General features: G+C 40.7%; 1 protein-coding gene across 10 annotated transcripts in view; it reads left to right on the forward strand.

Annotated features, from left to right (window-relative positions):
- Window positions 1–20,616, forward strand: part of Akap13 (A-kinase anchoring protein 13) — a 174,876-nt gene that overhangs the window by 30,061 nt on the left and 124,199 nt on the right. For all 10 annotated transcript variants that reach the window (XM_070043194.1, XM_070043196.1, XM_070043199.1 and 7 more), the window contains exon 2: window positions 10,620–10,663. In XM_070043194.1, the coding sequence (XP_069899295.1) occupies window positions 10,631–10,663 (33 nt within the window). In that variant the 5' untranslated portion in view covers window positions 10,620–10,630. The remainder of the gene's footprint in view (window positions 1–10,619; window positions 10,664–20,616) is intronic.

Below are 20,616 nucleotides of genomic sequence, written 5' to 3' on the forward strand. Positions count from 1 at the left end.
GTGATGTTGCTGGTGGCCACATTGAGAGCCACGTGGTAACTTGTTGGTGATGAGTCATTGCTAAGGTGTCTCAGTGGAATGAGGGCACCAGATCTCTGTGATTCTAACCCTAGCTTTTTCCCACATGCATACCATGTATTTCTCACCCAGCTTCTGTGCACTTGGGAGGCCACAGTGATGGTTAAACATTTGCAATATTCCCCTAAGCCCTTTTTCTCACCTTTCTCACCCGTGACTCTTGCACATACATACTCAAGTACTTTCCATACTTCTCCTTAGTACCTGTCTCTCCTTCATGTGCTCATGTGTAAGTGGTAATAATGTTATAAATAAAAGTAGATTTTACTTGCTGATTTTTTTTGCCCGGGGGGGGGGAGGATGGGGAGGAGAAGTACAATACAGAATTAAAAATAGGAAAGTTTTGGTGTCAGAGAGTAACTCTACAGTTTACCATTTTTGAACAAGGTATCTAAAACCAAAGTCTTTGAGCTTTCATGTCTATTTTTTTTTTGTAGAAGTAATGTGTACTTCTTAAGAGTTCTTGAAGAACTTCAAAGAACCTCCATACAAGTTTTCACATAAATAAGTATTCCTTTGATTTCCTATTGGTTTTATCAGCCAGTGTACTCTGGGTCATTTCTATTTTGTACATTTTTGTGTAGTTCTGTAGTTTTAGGGAGTTAATTTTAAAGAGGGAGGTAAAACTGGCCAGTCCTTACTTACCTGTACAGAAGATTTGGGCTCAGTTATAATTGGATTGATGAAGATTATATAGTTAGGAAGGCTGTAGCTACAATTTAACCTCAGGCAATGTAATGATGGATTTAAGACTTAACAAATTTATATCAGAAAAGGCAAGTTAATTAGGCTCAGAATTTTTAATTGCTCACCTCATCTTTTCTTCTCTTAGAGTTTATAGATTAATCATAAACCAGAAAGTATATGTACTGTATGTTTTTTAACATGTATTTATAATGATTTTTATTGATCTTAAGGTATTTATTACTTTTAATCTTGCTGTATATCTGTTTGTGGGTCTGTGAGCCATTCTCTATTAGATCAGAAATGGTGCTATGGCTCACATCTATAATCCCAGATAATCTGGAAGGAAGGTGTCAAGATTGTGGTTCCTGGCCATTGTTGGCAAAAGAAAATGAGACTCTCATCTCATTGAACAAGCCACATGGATGGTCCCAGTTTGTGATCCCAGTTATTGTGGGAAGCATAGGTAGGAGGCTCATGTTCTGAGGCTGGCTTAGACAACAACAATGAGACTTTGTGTGAGAAATAATTAAAGCAAAAAAGACTGGGGGGTAGTTGCTCATGTGGGAGAGTACTTGCCTAGCATACTCCAGGCCTTGCGTTCAAATCCCCAAGATCCCTGGGGAGTTGAAGAAGACAAATATTTGGATTTTAGTAATTTTGAATTCTTTGATGGATCTGTTCTTCCTGGGTTTTTGGAGCAGCCTTAGTTCTTCAGTCTTTAAAACCAGCCTAAATTATGTTCTGCTTCTAACCATGGCTAATGTAGCACAGAATCAACTGTTTCCTGTGGTTGAGTGCCTTCTGTGGGGCCTATTTAATTTATGTGGAGACTCAGAAATGGAAGGTTGCTGCACTCTTTGGAAAGCTTATTTGGACTGTTGATTATTCTATCTACAATCTCTTTTTTTTTTTTTTTTTTGTCAGTCGTGGGGCTTGAACTCTGGGCCTGGGCGCTGTCCCTCAGCTCTTCAGCTCAGGGCGAGCGCTCTACCACTTGAGCTACAGCGCCACTTCCGGTTTTCTGGTGGTTTATTGGAGATAGGAGTCTCATGGTCTCTCCTGCCTGGGCTGGCTTTGAACCGCGATCCTCAGATCTCAGCCTCCTGAGTAGCTAGGATTACAGGCGTGAGCCACCAGCGCCCGACTCTATCTATAATCTCTTAAGTAGGCATTCAGACATCTGTTGATGGCTTTAATTGTATTTCCTATACCTGTGTTTGCATACATTGCATCATTTCTTTATCCCCTTAATTGAATTACTTCCTGATGACCTGAGTTCTTTGAACATACGTACACAGATATGTGTACACATACATATGTATGTACCTATGTTGCCTGCCCCTCACTTCTGCCTTTACTCCAGTGTACAGAACTTGAAAAGCAGTACTTTACTTTTAGGGCAATGGCTAAGGTCTTTGGATTTTTCCTCTAAATTAATTTTACTATTTTTTTTTTTTTTTTGGTCGGTCATGGGGCATGAACTCTAGGCCCTGGCATTCTCCCTGAGCTCTTCAGCTCAAGGCTAGTGCTCTACCACTTGAGCCATAGTGCCACTTGTGGCCTTTTCTGCTTATGTGGTACTGAGGAATTGAACCCAGGGCCTCATGGATGTGAGGCAAGCACTCTACCGCTGAGCCACCTTCCCAGCCCTAATTTTACTTTTTGATTGGAAGACTTTTAGGAAAAGTTGTCACTTGAGCTCATTATGACCATTATTAGCTTTTGGGCACTACTAATTAGCACTGTTATAATATTATCTTTTTGGACTCATGTATTAAAATTTTTTTAAAGTGTATTTTTAAAGGAACTGTTGTTTTAGCCTGGGTGTTTCTGAAGCTATATTTTTTTTTTTTGGGGGGGGGGTGGGGAGGTCGGTCATGAGGCTTGAACTCTGGGCCTGGACACTATCCCTGAGCTCTTAGGCTCAAAGCAGGTGCTCTGCCACTTGAGCCACAGCGCCACTTCCTGAAGCTATATTTTTGTGTATTTTTCACATATATTAAATATTTGAGTCTGAGGTACATGATAATATGGCCTGTACCACATTTACTAGAAACAACAATTTAACTTTTATTTTACATTTTATGTAAGTACAATTTATGTACATACATAGTTAGAAATGCTAAAATACTTTAAACTACCAGGTCACTATTTCTTTTTTTTTTTTTTTTGCCAGTCATGGTGCCTGAACTCTGGGCCTGGGCACTATCCCTCAGCTCTTGAGCCACAGCACCACTTCCAGCTTTTTCTGCTTATGTGGTGTTGAGGAATCGAACCCAGGGCCTCATGAATGCAAGGCAAGCACTCTACCACTGAGCCACCTTCCCAGTTGAACATATTTCTTATGTTCAACTTCCTCTTTTTTATTAGCAAAGATTACTTGTTCAGTGGTGATTACATTGTGACATTTTCAGTGTAATTTAAACAATGTATCAGGATTAATCTCATTCCCTCTATCATTCTACAAGTTTAGTTGAGTTTAGAAATTAGTTTTCCATTCGTGTATTGTATGATGTTAACATATGTAAGCTTTTTTTTTTTTTTTTTTGTTGGTTGTGGGGCTTGAACTCTGGGCCTGGGCGCTGTCCTTCAGCTCTTCAGCTCAAGGCGAGCGCTCTACCACTTGAGCTACAGCACCACTTCCGGTTTTCTGGTGGTTTATTGGAGATAGGAGTCTCACGGTCTCTCCTGCCCGGGCTGGCTTTGAACCGCGATCCTCAGATCTCAGCCTCCTGATTAGCTAGGATTACAGGCGTGAGCCACCAGCGCCCGGCTCCATATGTAAGCTTTTAAAAGTCCAGAAATTCATAGTAATCACTGAAGTTTCTTTTTAATCTCTTATTTCCAAATCTAGAACTAGTACCCAATTTTGTTTTGTTTTGTTTTTTTTGGTTGGTCGTGGGGTTTGAACTCTGGGGTTGGGCGTGGTCCTTACACTCTTCAGCTCAAGGCGAGCACTCTACCGCTTGAGCCACAGCACCACTTCCAGTTTTCTAGTGGTTTATTGGGGATAAGAGTCTCATAGACTTTCCTGCCTGGGCTGGCTTTGAACCCTGATTCTCAGATCTTAGCCTCCTGAGTAGCTAGGATTACATGAGCCATCAGCGCCCGGCTTAGTACCCAAGTTGAACCTGTTAATAATTAATAATTTGATGAAAGCCCTCTCTTAAGTTACTCTTCTTAAATACTTTTCAGTGAATTGATGAACTTATGAGAAGTTGTGAATAATGCTTTTCTTTTCTTTTTTTGTCTTTCCTCTTTTTTGGAGGTTTAGCACAGGCTAGCCTGACCTGGAAACTCCTGACCCCTCCTACCTCAGCCTCCTGAGTGCTAGTATCACTGTTCCTGGCTATGCAGTGCTATTTATTTTATTTTATTTTATTTTATTTTTTGGTTGGCCCTGGGGCTTGAACTCTGGGCCTCGGCGCTGTCCCTCAGGTCTTCAGCTCAAGGTGAGCGTTCTACCACTTGAGCCACAGCGCCACTTCTGGGTTTCTGGTGTTTTATTGGAGATAAGAGTTTCATGCCCTCTCCTGCCTAGGCTGGCTTTGAACCACGAGCCTCAGATCTCAGCCTCCTTAGTAGCTAGGATTACAACTTTGAGCCACTGATGCCCAGCTTTGCTTTGCCTTTTTTTTTTTTTTATTGTGAAAATACCGTATAGAGGGGTTACAATTACATGGGCAAGATAATGAATACATTTCTTAGCAAGCATTGTTGCCTCCTCCTTTGTTTTGCTTTGCTTTTTAAACCTAGTTTAACTTTGAACTAACTTAGTTTAGACTTTGAATTCAGATCTAATTTTACGAGTTCTTTAATGTAGCAGTGTTCACTTATGCTTGTTTTGTGAAACATTATACATGAGTAAGAACAAATGGTCTCTGTCAGTATACAGACAGAATTAGCCACTTACAAATGGTCATTTAAAAAATGCATAGTCACTTCTAGTTCTTTCACTGTCTACCACTTGTGGATCTCTCTGGTAAGGATTTTATCCAAGAACTTACCTGTACATTCCCAAGGGATCCAGGGACATAGGAGATCCAGGTGTAGCTACTGCAGGCTCTGGGGTTTGTTCAGGTAATCTCACCCAGCTCAGTAATGTCTGCACTTGTAAAGAGAGCCCATTTGCCTATATTTAAACTTCCAGGTGGCTTACAATAGGTTTAGCCTTCTTGCCCTCTTGCGTTTTGGTTGACAGAGGTTGGGAAAGACTAAGGAAGTATAAAGGCTTGAGTCTGGCAGTCTCTGAACCGGATATCTTCTTTTAACTATTGCCGAGGTTAATTTACATAAAGTCCAGCTGGGTATGAAAGTGTCTAAATTTAACGTTTATTCTTATTACCATAGGGATGTGTCAGTGCTTACTGAGTTTATGGCCTTGCTGCTCTCCCTTGCCTGTACCTCCATCCAGGCCACTAACAGTTCCGTTTCCTTTGGATAACAGGACACAGCTGGCAGCAAAATTCTCACCTGTGGAATGGCCAGTGGGGGTTTTCTTCTCTATATAGATCGTTGCAAGCAGCAGAAACTGTATTTTCAGGAAACCACAAACCTTTGTTGACACCAAAAGAGAACTGCAATGATGTCCATGTGCGCCTCCCAGAAGCACTGTCCATCATGTGGAGTCTGAGGCAGCATGGCCCTTCACCTGCCCCTCACCTTGAGGTTCTCCAGAAAGAGCATGCCCCGCCCTCCAATCTGCCCCTGTCCTCAGCAAGAAATTGTCTCAGGCTGAACTTGTCAGCATTTGGCAGGATCTGTACTTTCTTAGTAAGCTACTAGAGTGACCTTCTGGGAGTACTGGGGCTTTCTTCTGGGAGTAGGCAGGGTTTAAATACTTTGATTTTGATAGGGTGATTTTTTTGGGGGGGTACTTGTAGGCCATCCATCCATTGCACAGAAATTCTGATTAACTTGTCTTTGATGTTCATGTTGGATAAGTCTGTCTGTAGTATTTACTTGAAGGTTCACATTGGCAGATAATGCGGCATTCATGGTGATGGTATGGAGGGGTGCTGCAAAAGACATTGGCAGTGTGTTAGAGAACAGTTAGCAAGTTGGAGAAAAGTCAGACAGAAGTAGAGGGAAAAAAACATTAGATAACACGTCACTTATTGCTTCTGTGTGGCTTAGATTATTAGCAATAATTCTATAGTAACAGTCTGTAAGGGTGGAAGCATGAGCAAAGGCATGAGGACTGAGTGTGGTAGAGGGTACAGGACCAGATGGAAGGGGTGGGTGGGGAAAGGGGAGTGCTAAAGAAGATGGCACATAGACTGGGGCCCTGAACATGACTGAGAGGCACCAGAGGAATAGTGAGGGGAGTGAGTAGGGCTTCTGAGGGTTCACCAATGATAAATGGCATGTTTTAACAGAGTACTAGATCTGTTGGTGTCTACATTTTCCTCAGAAACAATCAGTCTTCCGTTAGAATTGGTGATGAGCATAAGTAAGTAGGATGTAGGAGTTGATTGTGATGTCAGGTTAGTGCTAACCTGGCTAGTTGTCATGTAATTCAGGGACCTACTTTATTATTTTCTTATTGCCTAAATATTTAACTGTTTTTTATATCTTGTATCCTTATTTATCCCCATTTTGCAGAAAATAAAGCTTAGTGGAGCCCTCCATCAAGCTATGGCCCTGAAACCATATTCATAGAAACACATGTCCAGAACAGTGATTAAACTATTTATTTTACATAACTGATAGGTCACACTGGAGGTTGGAAGCTCTTAAAAAAAAACTAAAGTAGGCAAATTTGCCCCCAAACTGCTTTTATATTTTTTCTCTCTTTCTTTTTTTTTTTTTTGGGTCCGGTCGTGGAGCCTGAACTCTGGGCCTGGGCGCTGTCCCTCAGCTCTTCAGCTCAAGGCTAGCGCTCTACCACTTGAGCCACAGCGCCACTTCCGGCTTTTTGCTTTTTGCTTATGTGGTGCTGAGGAATCGAACCCAGGGCCTCGAGCATGCAAGGCAAGCGCTCTACCACTGAGCCACCTTCCCAGCCCAAAAAGATCAGCTTTTTTTTTTTTTTTGGTCAGTCATGGGGCTTGAACTCTGGGCTTAGGTGTTGTCCTTGTGCTCTTCAGCTCAAGGCGAATGCTCTACCACTTGAGCCACAGCGCCACTTCCTCTCTCTTTCTTGAGTCATGGAAGATTACTATGTCAGTTCTGTACCCGAGAATTCGTAAAGGAATAGAATTAGTTGTTACTTCAAAAGAAATGTTTTAAAAAAGATTGTACTTACTACACGGTATGCAGAGAGGGTACTACAGCATGAAAACAGCATTTTAGGAAGGTTGAGTCAGAGGGGCACATGTTGCCTAGAGAGATTCTCTTACGGTGATGAGGCCCTGGCGCTCACGTCTACAAGCGCAGGCAGGAAAACTGGCAGCAGTTTCTCCCTGGGAAGAAGGATGACTGGCCTGGGCTGCTGACCCAGGCTGCTCAGCGTTCCCAGTACCCCTTATACCACGCTTTGTGACTGATGGTGTTTGACTTTACGGTAGATAAGGGGAATGCATAGCCTTTGCAGGTGGACTGGAAAGCCAACTATGACATGCTGCATCTCAGAGAAGCCATGGTGAGGCTCTGGACTAATTGATTTGATTCTGATTTACAGCAGATTCCTGGCTCTTCCTGGGTTTGAGATTAAGTCTGTGTAGCCCATGTAGCATCTTCTAATGCTACTTTTTGTGAATCTTAGAGATTACAATTGTGAATAATAGAAATTTGAGCTGAGCATAAAGAAAACAAAAGGCAGAAAATTTGTTGATGCTGTTGCCTTTCCTTTTCTTGATTTCTAAGGACAGGCCTCCTGGAGCTATGTGAGTCATAGAAGTGTTCTTTCCTACTGCCCTTTCTTTGTACTTCTCATTCATCTGTATAGTTCTTATCTTGTTGTGCTGTTCTTTCTGCTCTGTGAGCCTCCTTTTTCCGCTTGGTGAAACTTGCCTCCTGCTTTATCTCTGTCTGGGGCCCCACCTTCCAGAGAGTTGGTTTTTCCTTTCTGATCTTGGTAACAAGGGCAGGAGGATTAAAGCCACCATTTTTGCTTCTTTTAAAACTGAGCTGTGGCTCAGTTTGTGTGGTGCCTTTCAAGGCCCTGGATTTGATCCCTAGTGCCACCAAAACAAACCAATAAATAAGCCACCAGACAGAAGAGCGATTTATGTATAGGTCTTGAGAGAGAGCATCTGTTTACATAACTGAGACAGTTAACATTAAAATTGGGTGAGTCTTGTTTTACATCATGTGTTACTTTTCTTTCAGCACTATAAAATAGAGTGGAAGATGTGGGAAAACAAAAGCACTCAGTGATTACCTCTGCTTATTATTTTATACCCTTCAAGTTTGTGACTCCTTGTACATGTAGCTGCTTTTAGTTTTGAGTAGTGCATTTGGTGAATATTCTAACACCACCTCATTTAAGTTTTGGAAGTTTGTTATTACCATTCTTAATCTTTCTAATGCTAGATGAGCTTATTAGTCTCATTTCTCATGTGTTGGTATGTGAAAGCAGCCTGATTTCAGCCTGTGAATTTGCTTTAAATTACTTAGTTGGTTATTTGCTGAGGGAGAAATAGTAGAGTTTCTCTCTTAATATTTTTTGGTTAAGTTATTTGGTAGATTTAGCACAGCTCATTAACTTTCCTTTTGGGAAGATTTCACAAAAAAATTCTGTTGTCAAAACAAGGACTTGCTTAGCTATGTTGGAGAAAAGTACATGTGTCAATATCAGGGCTTGAATCCCTCTTTTTGGGGACTCTGGTCTCTCTCACTTTTTGTTTTAGTTTTAGATAATGTAATCTTGGAAACATTTAATATTTTTACCATTAAAATGGAGAGAATAGAAAGTTCTATGAAGGTTAGTTCTGCCTTTCTCCTTGTGGGTCAGTATTGAAACCTAAAAGTCATCTGAACTTACCATCACAAGTCTCCATTTTTGGAACCTTCTGATCATTGCTTTGATTGCTTTTGACAACTATTCTTTCTGGCAGCCAGTGCTGCCTGCGTAACAATGACCTGTCTTCTTGGCCAGTGTGGGAGAACTGACACTTTGTCATCCCTCTTTAATGCCTGCACTGGGACAACTTGTACAGGTTCTGGCTTTGAAATATGTCTGGATGAGTTCATGATTCCCCACAGTTCAGATGGCATCGATCCTTCCTTAGATCCATGTGAGTTTCACCAGCACTCTTACTCAGCTTCAGCCACAGAAACTCAAATTAGCCATTGTCCCAGGACAGTCTGAATAGGATCTGGAAAGCTGACTAAAAACCCAGTGATTTAAAACTAAATGGGTGGGCTGGGAAGGTGGCTCAGTGGTAGAGTGCTTGTCTTGAATGCATGAGGCCCTGGGTTCGATTCCTCAGTACCACAATAAGCAGAAAAAGCCAGAAGTGGTGCTGTGGCTCAAGTGGTACAGCACTATCCTTGAGCTGAAGAGCTAAGGGACAGTGTCCAGGCCCAGAGTTCAGGCCCCACGACCGGCAAACAAACAAAAATGGATAACTTTCTCTTTTATCCATGCTTACGACTTGAATTTATAATGGACTTGAAATATACTTAATTTTTCCACTAAAGAGAAATTGCTTATTTCCTCGTTTCTCTAGACTGGTTTTCATTCAATTTTAGCATCTAAAGGCAAAAGCTCATTAAATGAAGGCAGGCAGGGAGGAAAGTGTGCCAGAACCAGGAAGTTCATTCAGTTGTGGAGAATTGAGAATAGGTGCAGAGGTGCCTGAGTTGGTTCTCTCACTGCCTTTATACCAGCAGAACACAGTGAAGCCGGTGGTCTGCAACTGGTTAGAGATGATTAGATTCCAGAGCCTCCCAAAGTGTATTAATTGCCTTTTTGGTTAACTGGTTCCAGAAATATATAGCTTGATCTGGAGCAGATCTGTGAGGATTTTCACACCCAGAAGAATTTGTTGTAATCACCCATGGTCACCCATGGACATCATTCTCTGGGTTTGATAACCTTTAATTTGTACTGTTTGGATTTCACTTCATTGCCAGTGAGGTTATTATAATCTGGTAGAATACTAGATGTGGAATTTATTTTTTTTTTTCCGTGTGAATAACATTTCTGTGCTGTTTACATTTATGGTTAGTATGTACCTTAATTTATGTATTTTGAATAAGAAACTTCTTCAGATGGAATTATAATGAAGTCATTCGGGTCTACTCTGACTCTACTGAGCATGAAATTGGTTTATGTCCACATTCAGAGTGTTTGGCGGAAGATTTGCCATTCTGAAGACCTAGTGAATCACCAAGTTCAACTTTGGAGAACATGCTATTCTTACTATTCAGAAGTATATTATACAACTCTGGAAGACTTCTCTAAAGCTCTTTTGTGAGAATTCATTTAGTGACAGAAATAACCAGGGAATTCAGCCATTAGCTTTGAGAAGGATAGCCGTTCAGCTGTTCCCGGCAAGCTGCAGCGTCCCTTCTTCTGTCATCTCTCACCCTCCCAGTCCTCCCTGGTGGATGTGGGAAGAGCCTCCTTCCTGGGTATGCAGCATTTTTTGAGTTTGTAGGGTTATATCAAACCAGATTCTACTGGTTCTACTTTGGTATTGCTTTAAATGTCCTCTTGGTTGTTGAAAATTTCTGTGACAGAAAAGCCTCCTGTCTTTATTTTTCTCGAAAGATTTCAGTCTGGAATAGAAGTAATTCAGCAGTCTTCGAGCTTCCTCCTTCCCAAACTCTAAGGAAAGCCGGATACACAGTAATCGTACATGTTGGATTACACTCACAGAGCTGGACCTTTAAGTGTTTTTTATATTTCTGGAAACATCTTTTTAATAGTTTATTCTTATTTATATCTTGTATTTCTCTTTCAGTGTCCTCGGTCATGAAACTTACTCCACAGCAAGCTCCATTATATGTGAGTAAATACTGTAGTTTTTTTTTTGTTAAAAATTTTAAGTGCTGGGGCTGGGAAGGTGGTTCAGAGGTAGAGCGCTTGCCTTGCATGCCTGAGGCCCTGGGTTCGATTCCTCAGCACCACATAAGCAAAAAGCAAAAAGCCGGAAGTGGTGCTGTGGCTCAAGTGGTAGAGTGCTAGCCTTGAGCTGAAGAGCTGAGGGACAGCGCCCAGGCCCAGAGTTCAGGCCTCATGACCGGACCCCCCCCCCCAAAAAATTTTTTTTTAAGTGCTGTTACTCATTATTGTCATTTTAGCACATTCTTCAAAAATTACATTAATACTTGATAATCATGTCTTCTCTGAATACTGTATTTCTTTTTGAGTTTTCTGCCTGTATGTATCACTTACTTGCCATAATCAATGGCCACTCTCATGTGACACAGAAATATGAAAGCAAGTTTTATACATTGTACACATGGCTTAACTGGCATACACTTCAGGAATTGAGTTTGAATTAACTAAACGACTAAATACATACATAGACTGAGCTGGGAACAAACAATACCTATAAGCTTTTGAAGGAATCTAGCCAGGGTAGGTAATAGGATGCACAGATAAAACAAATTGTCCTGTAGATAGCATGCTAACTTCCTGTTTGTACCTGTTGTACATGTCTAAGAATTGAACGGCCATCTTCCTTCTGCCGTCATGAGTTATTCTGTGTGGCAGCTAGGTGGCGAACTGTCATTGCAGAAGCGCTGTTTACCTTGGAATTCTGGATGAAAGAATTCTCTCTAAAGAAAGGAAATTAGTAGTTGTGTCTGTGTTTACATTACACAGCAAAAGAGGCTTCTTATAATTAATTACATTGTGGAACTTGAGATGGGATATTACCCTGAATTATTTGGGTGACTCATTGTAATCATAGGGGTTCTTGTAAGGGAGTGAATGTGTTAAGACAGTCAGAGATTTGAAGATGCCTCACTGCTGGCTTTGCAAGTGCAGGAAGTAGCCGTGAGCCAAGGAATGCAGCCTCTAGGAAATGAGAAAAGCAAAGAGACCCCATTTCCTTTCCAGAGCTCCCAGTAGGCACATAGCAATATGGATGCAATAGGCAGTCAATTTAGCATTCATTGAGTGAAATAAATGAAAAGCTGTTTAGGTCAAACTAAGAAATTTGCTTCTTTTTTTTTGTAGGGGGATGGTGGTGGTGGTAGATAGACTGCCTCTTTTGTGTTAGAGTGGCATTCTAGAGATGTGTTCCATGAAACACCTACCAGGAAAATGTACTAGAAGCAGTCTGATCAATTCTGGAGTCCTGAATGATTTTCTTTAGTCTTTATGTGACTTAGGGTCTGAGCTACTTGTCTTCAGGAAACCATATGACTGTTAACATTTTTAATAAACAGAATATACATACCCTTTGGAGCTAGAGCTCTTCTCCTTGTATAGGTACCAACCATAGCCCTTTGTCAGAAAGGGTAAAGGGTGAAGCAGTCAGTAAGAAAAAAGCCAAACACTTGAGGGAAAGGTTAATATTTAGAAAACTAAGCCCTACTATCACTCCTACAGAGTAAGCTACTGGACCTAGCAACCAGATCCCAGTGACAGTAAATAAATCCTCCCCCAGAATAACAGCTGAAAAGGAAGCAAAAATATTAGATTTCCGAAGGAGGGAATTGTCACTTTTGTTTCATCTTCTCCGAATCAAAAGTACAAGGGACTCGTGGGTGTCAATAAGTAGCATGAGTAGTCTGAGCACCATGCTTTATATTTCAGAGAAAGTCATGTAAGCTTTATCACTTGACACTGAAGTGAAGGCCTGGGGTCAGCTCTGCGTGTGGGAGGAGACTGGGGAGAGAGGAGAAATTTGATGAGTCACAGGAATCATTCATTGTATTTTAGGATAGTTGAAACCCAGTCTTCTGGAAGAGTGAAGAAACTGAATAATGATGAGATTGAGGGAGCCAGGCACTGGTGGCTCCCGCCTATAATCCTTAGCTACTTAGAAAGCTGAGATCTAAAGGATGCGGTTCAAGGCCAGCTAGAACACATATGGGAGATCCCTTCCGTCTCATCAGCCTGGAAACTGGGAGCCTGAGATTAGGAGGATTGTAGTTACAGCCAGCCCCATGCAGAGAAGTCCCTAAGACTCCACCTCAACATGGGAAGCTTGGCATGGGGGTATATGCCTGTCATCCCAGCTGTGACAGGAGGCCATACACAGGCAGATCACTGATCACCATCCAAGTGCACACCCAGGCAGGAAGTGAGACTCTGCTTGAAAAATAACCAGTACAAAAAAAGGGCTGGAGGGGTGTGGCTCAGTGTAGAATGTATGTCCCCAGTACTACCAAAAAAACAAAAAATCAAGATAAGCCAGGTGAGATTAATTACCCTGCTAGTTTGGAGGCTGAATAGGTTAGAGGATTGAGAGCATGATGCCAGTCCAAGTAAGGTTAGTGAGACCCTATCTCCAAAACAAAATGACTTAGGTGCTAGAGCACCCTGGACTTTGGAATAAGGGAAGGAGGGGCAGGGATTTGCCTGCAATTTCATAGGGGATTATGATAGGTCTGGTCAGGTAACAGAATTTGTTCCCCCACTTAACAAAACAAAACAAAACAAAAAGTACACGTAAAGAAACAGCCTATACCCCTTTTGCAGGAGGCAGGCTGTTAGTTGGCTTGAATTTAAGATCTGAGCACACACACAAGAGAATTACAGTATACATGTTGGAATAATTGAGTTACCTAAGAGGAAAAAAATTTAACAACCAGAAGTGGGGAGAGGTATTTGATAAAGCTTAATAGGACAAAGATCATTTTTTGGTGGCAGGAATATCTTTATGATCTGTAGAAATAGAACAGTTTATTATTTGAAGTCATTCTTAGTTGGAAGTAGTCAAAGTATGTTTTATAACTTTTCACAAAGTTACAAAAGTGGAACTATGTAGCTATATTCTTTATGCCTAGTGGGTCCTCAAAAAGATAGTGATTTATTAGCCCCAAACCAGTTAGAGTCAGGTCAAGACCCTGAAATACTGAGGGATTTCTCACAAAACATAACCATAACTCCTGCGGTTCTTCCATTCTTTTTATGTATCACAGTACTGCCTCTACTACTTTCTGAAGTGTTTCAGTTGGCTTTGGACACTTTGTGGTTGATGTGCTGTGTTGCTACAACTCTAGAGGCTATTGTAGGGGCGATTGCTGTGCCTAACCTTGACCAAAGTGGTTTATATTGAATGCTGAAATTCACTAATCAAACTGATCATAAGGACACATTCAAAGAGGGAAAACTTGGGGTTCATGTCTTAGATTCTTCAGTGATTAAATTTACCTTTTTATGACTGTGAGGTATGTACGTGTGTGTGTGTGTGTGAGAGAGAGAGAGAGAGAGAGAGAGAGAGAGAGAGAGAGAGAGAGAGAGAGAGAGAGAAAGCCATCTCGGGCTTCCTCGAGAAAGGCAAAAAACATTTTTTTTCATTATTTACACAGTAAATACTGAGAAAAGGAAAGTAATTCAAAAGTATTTAATTTGATGAGGTATTCAGAGATAGAAATTCTGTTCCAAGACATTCTCCATGATAATATATGGGATAATAATCACTACCTACCATGTGTTTGGGATAAAACCCACCCTTATTAGATTTTCAAGAGGAAGAGCCATTCCAATTAGAAAGCATACTTCCAGAACCCCGACAGATCTGGTTTATTATGTTGTTCTTCCTCTCTTTTTTCCTTCCGTACCAGTGTTTTTTTTTTTTTTTTTTTTTTTTTTTCCCTTTCATGTCACATCTTCTGAGAGGAGGCAGAAACAACCATTCTGACAGCACTCATAAGAAAAACTGGCAGGCACTGGGTGCCTTCTCCCTGTTTACAGCGTGTAAAACAAGACTGTCACTGATGATTTTACGACTTTCTATTAGAATAGTCACCGTTCCCCAATGTTCTGTCCTCTGTCTTTCTAAGGAATGGAAAGCAGAATAGGATCAGCCATGAAAAACTGTTACTGCATTTCCTGCTTGCTCCAAAATGCAGTCTCTGATCCCAAGACACACACAGAGAAAGCTGTTCATCTTTCAGGATTCATTTCCTACCACTTCTCCTTTTGGAGCTTAGTCTGAGCCCTTACTCCTATGGAATCTAGCACTCTCCCCTCTCTTCTGAGCTGCAGTTTGCACGGTCTTTCTTGTGACACCGTCGACACTTGAGGTGCACCTTTGTGCACACACCTTTCTCCATTTACTCTGTTGTGTTTGTCTCAAGGGCAGGGACTTTGAGCATCCATCAATGAATGAAATCACACAGGAGGACTTTGTGATCCAGAGTCCTCTAAAGTGACAGTGTCACTTTGCTTTGACCACATGGATGGGGGCCTTGGAGAGGCTCTCTGCTAGTGAAAGCCTGGGACTGACATTACACGAACAATGGCATTTTTTAAAAAGCCCAAATAGTCTAAGATTTCTGTGCTCTATATCTACTGGGAACTGTGTGTGCTTCTAAGTAGTTTCCTTTTATTGATCTGACAACGTGAGGAATTAAGATTTTCTAATTTTTCAGAGGGGAAATTATGAACAGGAAGATGTGTATTTTAAAGTTTCAGTATATTTGTTGTAACACTAGACTTTCATTGCCTTCTCTATGCTGTTTTGAGATGAGACTTAGATTCAACAAATTGGCCCACTGAACGCTCATTTCAGAAATCCATAAATGGCTCCATTCAGATGGAATATTGAGGGGACACAGACATTACATTCTCTGGAAAAGCACACAGATTACTGATTGGTTAACCAGTGAATGTTTTACATCTTCAGTAATTTTTCTTATTCCCACATATTTCTCTGGAGATTTTAATGGTTTCCGTCAGTATACTTTCATGTGGGGGAAGACTACTTACCCTTCTTTGAGTAGAAATAACACCACTTTTGCTCTCAGTTTTGTTGTTATTTACTTTTTTTTTTTTTAAACCAACAAAGAGCTGTTGGCCCTTGTGCATCCTTGGTACCCTTCACAAAGCTCTGTTTGGATTAACTGCTGACCCCATGTGGTATACACAGCATCTGGCGGCCAGGGTGGAATTCTCAGCTGTCTCTTTGTTTTGTCCACAGAAGGAAATGTGAGTTTTATCTTCCTGCTCAGGCAATGGTACATTCCTTTTTTGGTTCTTGAGACCCACCAGTCTGATTATGGGCTTGTTTCCAACCATTCCCTGTCATCATCTTGAATTTGTTAGAGGTCAGAAATTATCTTTATCCATTTTATTGAACACAGAATTCCTCTTGGTCACCTGTGGCATTCCTACATTGTCTAGTCATTCAGTCTTGCATGATTAAGAGATCTCAGGCAGCATAATTTTAAGAAGCTATGGCTGTAGCTGTTTCTTTAGAGCTAGTGTCTTTTCTTCTATGAATTCCCATTTTCCAGGTCTTAGGACATTTATTCTGTGATCGTTGGTTGTCCATATCTTATTAAGTCTCAGAAATAAAAGGGTCCTCTTTTCCTTGATTACATAGCAAAAAGACGCACTTTAGGAAATGGTGTGCTGAGATTTGGACTCCAGTTTTTCTAGAGTATGGGATTATGATGTGTGGTAGAAGGTGGCACAAATACCTGTCAAAATTGTAATCACAAATGTCTTCATGTATTCAACACTTGCTACTACCCATGATAATCGATGTCCTATTTTTCATTCTTCCTTAAAATCATCCTGATGACTTTATTCTTTTCTGTATTTTAAAGATGAGGAGACCATATAAAAAAAAACTTGAGGTCACTTGATAAGTTCATGCAGTTAGTATGACAGAGAATTCAAACCAGGTTTTTTATCTGAAGCCAAGGTTCCAAATGATATCAGGACATATATTGCTACCATGTGTCTATTCTCAGCCCTGCATAGTGGAAGTAACTGGTCTGTTGCCTAGGACTTGTTTATAAGTATATTGGTGGTATTATTAAAGTCAGACCAAGAGCCTGAGAAGTTGAGTTAGGAGAAACGAGAACAGTTTAGGACAGACACTAGAACTTTGTGATACTGGCCCAATGGAGTGTAATGCTGTGGAGCCGCTGATTTCTTAGAACCTTGGAGAGACACTTAGTATGCTCTGGAATCACCTAAAGGCATATTAAAACATAAATTGCTAGGCTATATATCCTTGGAGCCTCTGATTTAGGAGGTTAGAGACAGAGCTGAGAATCTACCTGTGTAGTAAGTTCCTACATAATGCTTCTAGTTCTGGGATAACACTTGGGGAACCCCCACAGAGAAAAGTGCAAGGGTTTAGGATCTGAGTAGGTAAGGTGTTTAAATATATATTCTTCTGCTAACCAGTTATGGGAGTCTTGGGTTCTTTTGTGTGTGTGTGTGTGTGTGTGTGTGTGTGTGTGTGTGTGTGTGTGTGTGTGTGTGTGTGTGTGTGTGTGTGTGTGTGTGTGTGTGAACATACTGTACAGAGGGGGTTACAATTACATGAGGAGTCTTAGGTTCTTCTGAAGAATTAGCAGGGCATTATAGAAGGGACAGTCTAGTTAAGTGTTGACCTAATTTTTGTAGAAGTTCTAGAGAGATGTGAAGGACATGAGGGAGGGGTTGGGTTTTATTTTCTTTTTATAAAACATACCAATAAACTCAACTCCCTCCAGCTAGTTGCAGTTTGTTTAACAAGAATGGACTAAGAAACTGAGTTGGGTATCTAAACACAAAGAGAACCTCACACACTTACCTCCTTAGAATTATCCCTTAGAATATTCATCATTAGATGATTTCTATATATTAAATATTTTCCAATTGTCTGTAATTTCATTCCTTCACCAACTGAAGTCTCAAGTATTCCATTTTTTGGGGGGAAGAAAGTTTCTCTGCTTTTTAGAGAATGCAACATATTTATTGAGCGCCATCTGCTGCTCAATGAGCCAAATATAAATCTTGAGGAATTTCTTCTCTCAGTGTTGCAAAATCATGAAACTATATGTAGGTCAGGCCCTTTAGAGAGATGTTGAGTGTATACAAAGATGAACTAGTGCTGATTCTCCCCCAGTAATGACATGTTTATTGTAATGACATGTTTAAGGGCATATGTACCTACCTGAGTTGCTCTGCTTTGAGTCTTGAGCAGCTCGCTCCATGCACAGGTATTTCTCCATACAAGTTTCCAGGTTGTACCTTGTAAAAGGGAAAGTTTGAGAGTCCAATCTCTCTCCCTACACAAGCTGGTAGATTTATCACATGGTATTCTGTCTACATGCATGCTTGTCATTGTCCCCAGAGGGTGTAGGTCTGGTAGTTTTTACCCTGGTAATTCTAGTACTTGGTCGATAGCAGAGACAGCATATTAAACCCAGGGCACCGTGTGCTTGTTTAACATGAATGAGTGAATGATTTAAGATTGCAGTAATGAGAACAGAAGGGAAGGTAACGAACATATTAGTTTGGGGCCATTAAACTTGTTTACTGGATGGGTCTGGAGGAATTCATGCCAACAATAAAATGTTGAAACAATAAAGTAAAATATATTAAAGAAATGTTTTAAGAACAAAATGCTTTAAAACTTTTTACACATCAACATTGAGGGTTTATGTAGTGTTTATATTTTGAAACATAAGCCAAATACTAATGGATGGCAGTCATATTTGCTCCTAACAAGTCATTTAAAAAGTTTTTAGCTTTAAATTAACACAGACCAGCTTTCTACCTAATTAGTGTAGCTTAACAATCATATCTTACTGAGATTATATTACCCCTAAAAGGCTTCATTGTTATTAAAAGTATTATAAACTTGTTACTAATGAATAGTTATTGCTATAAAAAGAAATTTGAAATGTTTTAGTAGGTAAGAATATCACAAATCTGAGAAGTGCTCTTTTTTTTTTTTTTTTTTTGGGTCCGGTGGTGGGGCCTGAACTCTGGGCCTGGGCGCTGTCCCTCAGCTCTTCAGCTCAAGGCTAGCACTCTACCACTTGAGCCACAGCACCACTTCCGGCTTTTTTTTCTTTTTTCTTTTTTTTGCTTATGTGGTGCTGAGGAATCGAACCCAGGGCCTCATGCATGCAAGGCAAGCACTCTACCACTGAGCCACCTTCCCTATCCTTCAGTCTTTAGCTTAAAGCTGAGCACTCTACCACTTGAGCCACAGAGTCACTTCCAGTTTTCTGGAGATAAGAGTCTCATGGATGCTTCTGCCTGGGCTGGCTTTGAACTGTGATCTTCAGATCTCAGCCTCCTGAGTAGCTAGGATGACAGGCCTGAGCCACTGGCACCCAGCTGAGAAGTGCTGTTTTCATCTAGCAACTGTCTGTCAGCACACTTAATTAAGACCCTGACAACACGATCAGGTTCAAGGATACATTTCTCATTCATAAAGAAATACAGCACTTGTCTTTGTAAAGACAGCATTGTTTCCTGAGTTCAGTGACTGGAGAAGTGGCGGCACAGATGAGTTCTCTTCTCGGGGTTGAGTCACATTGCAGTAATAATGGAGAATGGTTGAGAATCACGGTGGCAGTGTGACACACTTGTTAACTCTGCAGCCAGACTGATTTATCTGTCCTAGAGACTGGCCCTTTCCTTGAATAGCAGAGTAATTTATTCAGACATTTCTTCAGGAGGGTTGGAGTAAAGCAACTACCTAAATAAAGTTTTGGTTTTTTTTTTAACTGAAATCTGTTCGTAATTTTTATTTTTTCATCACCATTCTGCTTGCTTAATCTTTCAAGGCCATTTCAAGTAAAACGGAATGCCTAATACTACTGCAGTAAAATTGGAGCCATGTGGATGGCTTGTGATTTGCTCATCTATTTTAATTCCAAGTGCTGTCTTTGGAATCCACATTTTGAATGGCTTGGGAATAAACCTTTTTTCCTCCTCTTCAGTATTTGGAGCATAAGGTTGTATGACTTAATTGTTTTTACACAATGATTGAAGGTATAGAAATATCTCAGAGTAAACTTATTTCTTGGGAATGAACCTGATATGGAAAGCTTTGCTGAAAGGATTTCAGTTGCCTGTGTTAGCCATCATCTGTCCCCATGAAAAGGCAAGAGAAGTCAAGTAGATATGAGTAGTCTCCATCTGACTGAGCATTTAGCACTCTCTTTCATCTGACTGTGAGCATTTAGCTTCTCTTCCTCCATCTGACTGTGAGGTTATAACAGCTTATCTCCATCTTTGCTTCTCAAAAAAACTCCTGTCCTTTAACCTATTTGGGTAATGCACTGTTCTCTTTTTAATTGTTTATGTGTAAATTACCTCTAATACCGAGGGGAGAGGTCCTATTTCCTTTTTTTTTTTTTTTTTTGATGGGGGGACTTGAACTCAGGGCTCAGGTGTTGTCCCTGAGCTTCTTTTGCTCAAAGCTAATGGTCTTCTACTTGAGCCACAGCTGTGCTTTCAGCTTTTTGATAGTTTATTGGACATGAGAGTTTCATGGAATTTCCTGCTTAGTCTGGTTTCAAACTACAATACGCAGATCTCAGCCTTCTGAGTAGCTAGGATTATAGGTATGAGCCACTGGTTCCAGGTACATTTTATATTTTGAATTCTCAAAATATGACTGTCCAGTCAGTAATTATATTTGTATAAAACTATTAGAGGTACTGAGCATGTAGTTCAGTGCTACTCTGCAAAACCCTTGGATTCCCTTCCTAGCATCAAAAACAAAAAAAACAAGCCCACCTTGAAAATCCAATGCTTACTGCAATGAGGGGGCCCAAGTTTAGACATTTTCCCCTTCCCTCCCTCCTTCCTACTTTTGTTCTTCTCTATTTTGGCAATTGAACTCAGTCTTCTAACTCGTCAGACATTCACTCTACTAGTTGTGCTACACCTTTAGCCTTTTTTGCTTTGTTTTTAAATAGGGCCTAAAGTTTAGGCTTGGACCAGAATCCTTCCATTTAGTTCCTGCTTCTCATTATAGCTAGGATGACTGGTATGAAGCCCCACTCTTATTGATTTCACATGGGGGTTTCTCACAC

The sequence above is a fragment of the Dipodomys merriami genome, unplaced genomic scaffold, assembly GCF_024711535.1.
Source record: "Dipodomys merriami isolate MVZ:Mamm:240054 unplaced genomic scaffold, mDipMer1.0.p SCAF_33, whole genome shotgun sequence".
Taxonomy (NCBI): Eukaryota; Metazoa; Chordata; class Mammalia; order Rodentia; family Heteromyidae; genus Dipodomys; species Dipodomys merriami.